The sequence below is a fragment of the Archocentrus centrarchus genome, unplaced genomic scaffold, assembly GCF_007364275.1.
Source record: "Archocentrus centrarchus isolate MPI-CPG fArcCen1 unplaced genomic scaffold, fArcCen1 scaffold_24_ctg1_1, whole genome shotgun sequence".
Classification (NCBI taxonomy): domain Eukaryota; kingdom Metazoa; phylum Chordata; class Actinopteri; order Cichliformes; family Cichlidae; genus Archocentrus; species Archocentrus centrarchus.
The window spans coordinates 1,512,937-1,523,178 of record NW_022060255.1 but is presented as its reverse complement, the minus strand read 5'-3'; the positions used below and the strand labels follow the sequence as shown (position 1 = coordinate 1,523,178).

General features: G+C 41.3%; 1 protein-coding gene across 1 annotated transcript; it reads left to right on the top strand.

Moving 5' to 3' along the window:
• The first annotated feature begins 1,805 nt into the window (after window positions 1-1,805).
• On the top strand, window positions 1,806-8,228 carry LOC115775856 (rano class II histocompatibility antigen, A beta chain-like). Its single transcript, XM_030723376.1, has 7 exons — window positions 1,806-1,902; window positions 2,605-2,877; window positions 3,118-3,331; window positions 5,398-5,465; window positions 5,544-5,651; window positions 7,527-7,673; window positions 7,900-8,228. The coding sequence occupies exons 1-7, from the start codon at window positions 1,848-1,850 to the stop codon at window positions 8,100-8,102; spliced, it is 1,068 nt and encodes a 355-aa protein (XP_030579236.1). The 5' UTR covers window positions 1,806-1,847; the 3' UTR covers window positions 8,103-8,228.
• Window positions 8,229-10,242: the final 2,014 nt, after the last annotated feature.

Genomic DNA, 10,242 nt, shown 5'->3' with positions numbered 1-10,242 from the left:
AGGAAGTGTGCGTCAGTCACGTGACGAGCTCACTGCGCTTCAGCAAGTTGGCCATGTTTGCTCTGCTCGCTTTAGGCTGATCTCTTGTGGTGGTTAACTCAGGTCACTCTGAGTCACTTAGTAATGTGATCCAGGCCCCCAAACATTAAATTAATTTAGTTACACATTTATAGCTTGTGGGCACCAGAGTGGTGTGGTGGTTAGCACTGAATGGTATCTAGAAGGCCTGGGTTTGATTCCACCTCGGCCCGGACCTTCCTGTGTGGAGTTTGCATGTTCTCCCTGTGTTTGTGTGGGTTTTTTCCAGCTACTCCAGATTCCTGTCACAGTCCAAAGACATGCAGGTCACTCTAAATTGCCCATAGGTGTGAATGGTTGTCTGTCTCTCTGTGTTAGCCCTGCAACAGGCTGGTGACCTGTACAGCTGTATCCTGCCTCGTGCCTTGTGACAGTTGGGATAGGCTCCAGCCCCCCGTGACCCTGACCAGGATAAGTGGAAGAGGATGATGCATTTATAGTGTGTTGTTTTGCTTGAAAGGACGAATGCTACATCGCTTGTCTATACTGCTACTGTAACTACAGATGCTGAAGAAAACATGGCCAGGCATCGTCCTTGAAGTTTTATTTCTCTCTCGCTCTTCAGACACTGTGAAAATGAAAGAAAAGAAAAGACATAAAAGTTTACAACTTAAATCAGACCTTTCAGAGTCACTCATCTTAGCTTCCATAAACAATCTCAAGCTAAAACAACAGAACCGTGCCAAAGTTAAAGAAGTGACTGAAAATGTCTTCATATTCTGCATAATGTCCAAAGGCATGTAAACAACATTACAAATACACAAAATCACGACCATGTGGGCCTCTTGGACCAATCCAGAATAAGGCTGTTTTTTGGCTGTATGCGTTCCTCAGTGTCCGTTATTGTTCTCACCCACAATGCCCTGCTCTCAGCTAGACTTTGATCATGTGACCTTTACACCCTGCATCAGCTTTACAGCACTTATGTATTTAATTATTTACTTAAATCACTGACTGGAGTAAAGAGCGGTATTTCCAGTGGGTCACTGTCCGGTCTCACTCATTTGGCTTTTGTACTCAGCAGCAGCTAATCAGAGGACAGAGGAGATTCGACTCAGGAACCAACCACACACATAGACTACACATCACTTCTTGGAGAGGCTACGTGTGGTGCCGCGCAGTCACTTGCCTCTCCTTTTTAATTACATTATTGTCATTGCGACTTACAACACATCACTATACACACAGGACCTTAGAGGCAGGCATGTTACCCACAGGTTGTTGAGCTGGGGCTGCTGAGGTGGTCCCATTCATCTCTTCACTACTGTCTGCCCCTCAATTTTATTTGCACCTTAGAGGTTTGGGGGTGGGGGTGGGGGGTGAGCACTGATGACCAGTGGTTGGGTGCTCATGTAACATCTGGTCCCTCAGTTTTAACAGCATCCTAGTTTCACACACAGTTTAGACCTCATACATTCACATACACCAACACATGTACCCATCATATCACTGAGAAATTTCCTACACCTTGCCCAAGGTGGGAGTCTAACACCACAGATTCTCGTCTCCTCCAGGGACCAAACCTGGGATCCTTTGCTCGTCGGGAGATTGTGTAAACCACCACACTATGAAGCCACCTGTTTTTAAAATCAATATTAGAGAAGGCTGTTCAGGTTAAAGTGGTTCCACCTGAATATATTCTGTTTATTAAGCATCACTTCCTGGTTTCCTGTCAGGAAAGTCCTCCCGGTAACAGCTGATGCTGCAGGTCATGTGATTGCATTTTTAGAGCCGCTCTCAGTCAGAGTTTGTCAGGAGAGCTCAGGAACATGGCTTCACCCTTTCTCTGCTTCACCCTCCTCTTCCTCACTCTCTGCACAGCAGGTAGGATCAATATATTGATCACTTATTGATACACTGATCACTTATTGATACACTGATCACATATATGAACAGGGGTGAAGAAGTGTGAGCCACTCAGGGATGTTTTCATTGATGAAAGTAAAGGGAGCTTCAGCTGGATCCATGAATCAATATTTCCATCATTGGAGACAAACATTCAATAAAGATCCTCCTGCTGCTTTATTTCACTTTGTTCACAGTTTACAGACAAACTGATCAGATCCATAATCAGCTGATCAATCTCTGATAAAAGTAACTCTTAGTTTCAGCTTTCACCATTTGTGCCTGTCATGAATGAAGTCAGTTTGTACAGTTTACTGCACATCATTTCTCATGTTTTTACAAAATAATTTAAATGTAAAAAAAATCTTTTGTGTCCAGTTTAAATTTACAATTTATTGTTTCTGATGTTCTTTAAGACATAATGTATATTATGATTGTTTCCAATACTCAACATTGTCTATAGCATTTAGTCTAAATGTATGTTTTTTCTAACATTTACACTTTTAATATAATATCATAATGTGTAAGAATTAAAGTTTTATGCTGCCATGTTTATAGTTGGGTTATTTATATTTGTATATGCAAAATAGTTATTAAATACCTGTATGTACCTTATAGTTTTTCAATTTCTATATATGAAATCATTTATGGATCCAGCTCAGCCTGAGTTTTGTTTCTCAGATGGATATGAACATTACACTTCAACTCGCTGCCTGTTTAACTCCACTGAGCTGAAGGACATGGAGCTCATCAGATCTTATTATTACAACAAGCTGGAGTATGTCAGGTTCAGCAGCAGTGTGGGGAAGTTTGTAGGATACACTGAGTTTGGTGTGAAGAATGCAGAATACTGGAACAATGATTATGGACAGCTCGCTCAAATGAGAGCTGAGAAGAAGAGGTCCTGCCAATACTACTGTCGGCTCTGGTACACAAATGTTCTGACAAAATCAGGTGAGTTATGGTTCATCATCAGATCATCATAGAAAATCTCATCTCACTGATGGATCATTATCAATACAGCTGCTGCCTGAACACAGTTGTCAGTTAACACTGCAGTTCTGTTAGTTTACAGGAAGCTCTGACCCAGAGCACTCCTGCACTCACTGTTGGATTTAGTGTCACTTCAGCTTCACTGTGTTGCAGTTTGAACTGGAAATAAAGTAAAGAGTCTTCCTCATTCTGATGTTCCAGTGAAACCATCAGTCAGACTTCACTCCACGACGCCCCCTGGTGGTCATCATCCTGCCATGTTGGTGTGCAGCGTCTATAACTTCTACCCCAAACAAATCAAAGTCAGCTGGTTGAGAGACGGACAGGAAGTGACCTCTGACATCACTTCTACTGAAGAGTATGCAAACGCTGATTGGCTCTACCAGGTCCACTCCAAATTAGAGTACCTGCCCAGGTGAGTCCAGGTCAGGCGTGGCACCGGGACCTGTTGATTCTTTATGTCTGTGTTTGCCTGGACAGCATGGATCACTGTTAGTTAGTTTGAGGTTATGGAGCTTCACAGATATTCACAGGTGAAACCTGTTCACAGCAGTCTCTCGTCTCCTTCCTCACTGCTGCTAGAATGTCCTAAAGACAACCAGCTTTGACTTTCTGCAGATCGAGTGTTTGAGCAGGACGTCAGAAGCTTCAGCAGAGCTTCAGCAGAGCATGTTTCACTAAATGGAAGCTAGAACCAAAGTCCCCACATTAGTTTGTAATATAGGAGCTTAGAATCCTGCTATGACTCTTTCTACATTTGCAGCTCTGTGAACATTTCCCTAACTTACCTTTGCAGGTATTTGTGTGTCATATGCAGAGGTGGCAAAAGTACTGACATTCTGTACTTAAGTAGAAGTACAAGTACTTATGTTAAAAAATACTTAAGTAAAAGTCGAAGTACTGGTTCAACTTCTCTACTTAAGTAAAAGTAAAAAAGTACAGGCTCTGAAATGTACTCAAAGTAAGAAAGTAAAAGTAGCTCTTTGGAGGACGTTTCTACCTTCTTTTTTTCTGTAAAGCTAACTGAACCTCATTATATATTATTGTAATAATATAAAATAATATTACATGAGAATACAAATGTTATTCCAATCTAAATTTTAATTCTAATGAATGCACTCAGCTTGAATCTGTTCTGTAGGACACAAACTGTGAAAGGGAATTTAAACACAGCTCTGTTCTCTGTGTCCTCCATAGTAGAGGGTGACTGTGCCTCCACCTAAACACAAACATGAGGATACTCAGGGGTTACAGTGGGATTCAGAAGGTGGAGGAACCCTAAGATCAGCTGTAGTGGCTCTGCATGGGGAGAAGAATCACAGCTTTCTATTGTGAGCTGCAGTAAATGATGTTGGTGTGCAGGCTGTGATCAGCTGACCTGCTGCTGCTGCTCTGAGGTTTACTGCTCTGTGTGGATGAACTGAACTCACAAAGATGTAACCCAGTATTTCACAGCTATCTGAGCTGATCTCCATCCCCTACACTGACAGCATACAGGCTGTAGAAATGTTGGATTCAGTGAATGAATCTCAGCATCAGCAGCTTTGATTCAAACTCATCTCTGCTGCACTGATGTAACCTGTAACTCTGACCATGAACACAAACACTGTGCTCCAGTCCAACACAGAGCTTTACTGTAAATACAGTACAACAAGCTAACCTATTTATTAAACACTAAACTGCAGTATTTTCATACAATCTTTGAATAACACAAAGTCAGCATCCTTCAGTTTGTTTTCCAGTCCTTACCTTTAATTCTAACCTCTCTTCTTCCTCTCCTGTCCTCTTTCTCCATCTCTGAGTGAACTTCTCTCTCTTTGCTCTCCCTGAAATACAGCAGCTATTCTTTTAGCTAGCAGAAACACTGTGTGACAAACTGCACACACTTTGTGTGTTTGCTGATATTTGTTGAGCATTTAGAAACGTTGCATTTACCTGCCACACGTTATTCCCTTTATGCTCGCTCCTCTTCAGTAGTGCTAGCTAATCTGTTTATGTGCCGCAGCGCAACTCGGTCCGGCCCGATTATAGCGCTATAAATGATACATTAATTATATGGGGAGATGGAGGATACGCCAGTACGATTGTCTCTTATATGTTGTTATTCCTCCGTTTAGGCTCAGATCGTTTGATGACTGACGGCGCACTGACCGGAAATGCAAACTTCTCTCTGACGTGTTAAAAAGTAACGAGTCTGTTTGAAAATGTAAGAAGTAGAAAGTACCGATACTTGTGTAAAAATGTAGGAAGTAAAAGTAAAAAGTAGTCAGAAAAATAAATACTTAAGTAAAGTACAGATACCTGAAAAATCTACTTAAGTACAGTAACGAAGTATTTGTACATCGTTACTTCCCACCTCTGGTCATATGCATGATACAATAGTTGCAGCAGATGATCGGGTAGCCATGAGCTGGCCGTATGAATACAGGTCACATCAATCTGAAGAATTTTTGTGAGAGTCAGTGTTCATTTGTGTTGAAGGTCTGGACAGAAGATCTCCTGTGTGGTGGAGCACGCCAGTCTGAAGGAACCTCTGATTATTGACTGGGGTAAATACCTGCCTGTGTCTACACACCTGTGCACCTGTTTCTGTTCACCTGTGTTCACTCTCACCTGTGTGTTCTCAGTCCCACCCATGCCTGAAACAGAGAGATTGGTCATTGTTGGAGCTGTAGGAATGATCCTGGGTCTGATCATATTTCTGGCTGGAGTCATCTACACAAGGAAGAGTGGAGGTCAGACCAGCACACACACTCAAACACCGGATCACTCCAACCAGTTCAGACCAGACTTAACCAGTTTAGACCAGACTGAAACCAGTTCAGACCAGACTAAATCAGGTCAGACCAGACTTAACCACTTTAGACCAGACTGAAACCAGTTTAGGCCAGACTAAACCAGTTTAGACCAGACTGTAACTAGTTTAAACCAGACTTAACCAGTTTAGACCAGACTAAACCAGTGTGGGTTTAAAATGTTGCATGTAGCACATGTTAGAAATGTGTTTTGTTAATTGTGACTCAAAACTGTTTAGACCAGAGGTCCCCAACCCCCGGGCCGTGGACCGGTACCGGGCCGTGGGACATTTGGTACCGGGCCGCACATAAAGAATAAATAACTTAAATTATTTCCGTTTTACTTATTATCTGCGCCTAAACTATATTTTATTTTGAAAAATGGGCGGATTCGCTCCGTTACTTCCTTCCATGACTTCCTCTTGACGTGTCAAGACGTTTCTGCTCACATGATACGTTACCGCTAAAATTAAACCCAGAAGCTTCAGGCCTGTCTAACGAAATCGATTGGTTGACCTACATAACGCTTCTTTAAATTTTTGAGTGCTCAACAAGAGTAGAAAAGCGCTATGTAAGAACTAGTCCATTTACCATTTTTATTTATCAACACCGGGGATAGCAGTGAGGTAGACCCAGCCATCAAACTGACTCTCCAGCGCTTGACACCGCGGCTCTGCAGCCACGCTCCATGTGAAATCGACCGAACCCAGTCAAACCAGAAGCCAGCAAAAATGAGTATCAGAGAAACAAGCTCAGGGCTCACACTGATTCAGTGTTATGGTGAGTTGTATTTTTCATGCGCTTTATACAGTAAAAATCACCTAAGTCGAAGTTGCAAAAATCGGGTTTTTGCTCTAGTTGGATGGCATCTGCAGATCCTGATTTTTCCTAACATTAATTCCAATAAAATCATCACATAAATCCGTCGGATATTCACGTACCTCGGATGAAAAATCTGGTCCCATTGTAATAAATTTCCAGTTAAATGTGATCGCATAAACTGGATGAGTTTAGCGCTAAAACCCTCCTCAGCTCCTGCTTCCATGCATCGGCTCGTTCATGCACAACTACACACACACTAACAACGCCTGGAAAAATGTTGTAGTGTTTATATCAGTTCATTTCACCGGGGACAATCAAGTGTAAGCTACAAACTTGCACTTACGAGTAAAATTTCAGATTATAAAATTTGCAGAAGCAAATTCATAGATGAAGCAGAAGCCATTGCAGCGAAATTCGATAATAGACCCCAAACTGGGCCATTTGAATCCGACTGAGGTGATTTCTACTGTATTTGTTTTTGCGGTGTATCTTATTTTGAAGGCATGTTTTACCATGGCTCTAACAGCTGACCAGGGAGCGCTGTGGGCAGAGAGCCTGTTATTCATGTTGAGGCGGGATGTTACGAGAACGCTGCTGATAGAGTTGCATACGAATACAAAGTGGATTCCCGTTTTTTATTATTATACGTAGAAAATATCACACTTGGTTATGGTCGTATCATTTATTTTGACGTATTTATTCGCCACACCTTAAAAGCCGGTCCGTGGAAATATTTTCTAACACTAAACCGGTCCGCGGCTCAAAAAAGGTTGGGGACCACTGGTTTAGACGACACATCTAAGTTGGATTATTTTAAAGCAGAACCTGAGCATGAACATGAGAATGATCCAGGGTCAGATTTATGAATCTCTTTACCAGAAACCAAACTGTGTGCAGCACAGCGCAGCAGACATGTGACCTGTACCTGCTGGAGGAGCAGCTCAGCCCGAGCCATTCACTCTTTAACCTGATTCCCTCGTTCTTTGTTCTCAGATCCATCTTCATCTCACAGGTTCAGTGAGAAGCATGCAGAGAGCTGGAACAAAGATCCGGCAGCTCTGAGCTTGTGGAGACCTCAGAAGGAGATGGTCCACAAATCCGGCTCTGAGCTCTGCTACACAAATGTTCTGTCTAAGTCAGGTGAGCCGGTGTTTCTGTGACATCATCAGGTCATCATATGAAAGCAAAGTGTTCAGACATCTCAGGTTCTTTTTGGTGTGCTCAGTGAACATCTGCCAACAGCTGCAGTTTATTAATGTGAGAGTTTCCAGGCGACTTTCAGCTCTCACACAAACACTTTTACAGAGTTTATTGTGCTGCAGCTTTAACTGAATCATGATGATGTCATCTCATTTTTATGATCCAGTCATGCCGTCAGTCAGACTTCAGGCCATGACGCCCCCTGGTGGTCATCATCTTCCCTTGTTGCTCTGCAGCGTCTATGACTTCTACCACAAACAGGTCAAGAAAAAAGGACAGGAAGTCGCCACTGATGTCACTAATAGCGGTGGGACAGCAGGAGCTGATGGGCTTTGTCAGGCTTTAGTAGACCACCTGGCCTCCAGGTGAGTCCATGTCAGGTCTGAAGTGACTGACATGGTGAAGAAGCAAATGTTTTTAATAAATTCAATTCAATTCAATTCAATTCAATTCAATTCAATTTTATTTATATAGCGCCAAATCTCAACAAACAGTCGCCTCAAGGCGCTTTGTATTGTGGGTAAAGACCCTACAATAATACAGAGAAAACCCAACAGTCAAAATGACCCCCTATGAGCAGCACTTGGCGACAGTGGAAAGGAAAAACTCCCTTGAAATGCTCATATGAAACTTCAGACAGCAGGATGTTGTGTTAAAAAATTTGAATTATCTAAGATGTATCATTTGTAGTGACCACAAGGAGGCGTGCACAAGTTCCAGATTCACATAGACTTGATTCTGATTTACAGTTTACCTGACTGTGTGTTTGTCTGTGTGTGTGTGCCAAATATGCACGGATGAATTTTGATTTATGCTGATCTCATGAATTAAATTTAATTCTTGAAATTATTTTTTTTCCATTTGTCACATAATTACACAGGACAGCAAGTCAGTTGTAATTAAGCTAATTTACAAACCACTCCTCCACATTTTGAAACGACTTACTAAAACAATTTAAGTGTACGTGTCCTTTAATAACAAATTGAGGCAATTACTAAATCTCATTTTTGTGATTTTATTGATGGTTGTATAGAGTTCAAAGTATGTAAATCTTATATTTAAAGCTGGGGCACAGACCATGGTTTTTGCTATTAATGGACTAATAAAATCCACAATAACCTCTCAGAATATTGTAATTTCAGACTTTTGAACATCTAACCCGTGACTGGAGACTTTGACTAATGGAAGTCAATATGAGTAGTAAAAATTCATAAAAACAAGTCACAAATTATAAAAACAAAACAAAAAGTTTTGAGTCCCTTTATCGATAGAAAACCTCGTGTATTTTGTTAGAGTCCATGGATGATACATGACAAACCTTTAATGGCTCAAAACAAAGTGAAATATAATCACAGAAATATTGCTGTTGGACAAGTAGAATTAAACTCAGTATTTCTTTATAATTTCATTCCAAATTGTGATTTTTGTGTTGAATTATTCAAAATTTAGCACTATGATAAAACAATAATGATAACATACATAGCAGCAATAGAGAACCCAAATAATTGGCTGAACCTGCATTTATCAGCGAGTGGTGAGGACGTGAGTGAAGGTCCTTCTGCATCAGCGTCTGCAGTCCAGGACAGGACAAATAATGGAGATTTACATTTTTACTGTCTGTACAGTGCAAAACATGTAGCTGCAGAGGACAGACCTCTACAAAAAGTGGGATGTAGTTGTGATTATGTGTTATTAAAATAAGACATCGCTACAGTATCCACAGAAGCAGTGGTGTAGTCTACATTTTTGTGGTGGGTATACTGCACTAAGAAATAAAAGTACACCGGTTATTGCAATGTAATTGACAATTTATTTTGATTTTTAAGTATGTTTAACATGCTATTAAATGCTATTCTCATCTGCACAGATTTATATAATGAACTAAACTTTATATACATACTTGTTCCAATGTTTGATGGTATTTACCTGACTCTCTGCCCCTCCATTCTAACCAAGGATGTCTGTTTTTCCCTAGCCCAGTGGTTCTCAACTCCAGGCCTCGTGGTCCTGCAGGTTTTAGATGTGTCTCTGCTTCAACACACCTGAGCCAAATACAGAAGTCATTAGCAGGACTCTGGAGAACTTGACTGCATACTGAGGAGGTCGTTCAGCCATTTGATTCAGGTGTGTTGGATCAGGAACACATCTAAAACCTGCAGGACACCGGCCCTCGAGGCCTGGAGTTGAGAACCACAGGGCTAACCTGACTCTGACTCCACACGGCTGGAACTCACATCTAAAAAAACAATCAAGGAGTTTTCCAACAGAGTACAAAGCAGTGCCCTTTGTTGATTACTGGATCAATGACACACTTTGACACAAACCCATAATTTTTATATTCATGTATTTATTTTTAGTCATTGCATTCATTTAAAGTATTGAAATGTTACTGCAAATAGCTGGACTGAGCGATCACACGCAGTTGCTGCCTGAGCTAGCTTCAGCTAACTTATACTAGCTACTTCTATTTACCAGGGTAACGCTGACATCAGCCTCATTGTCCATAGTT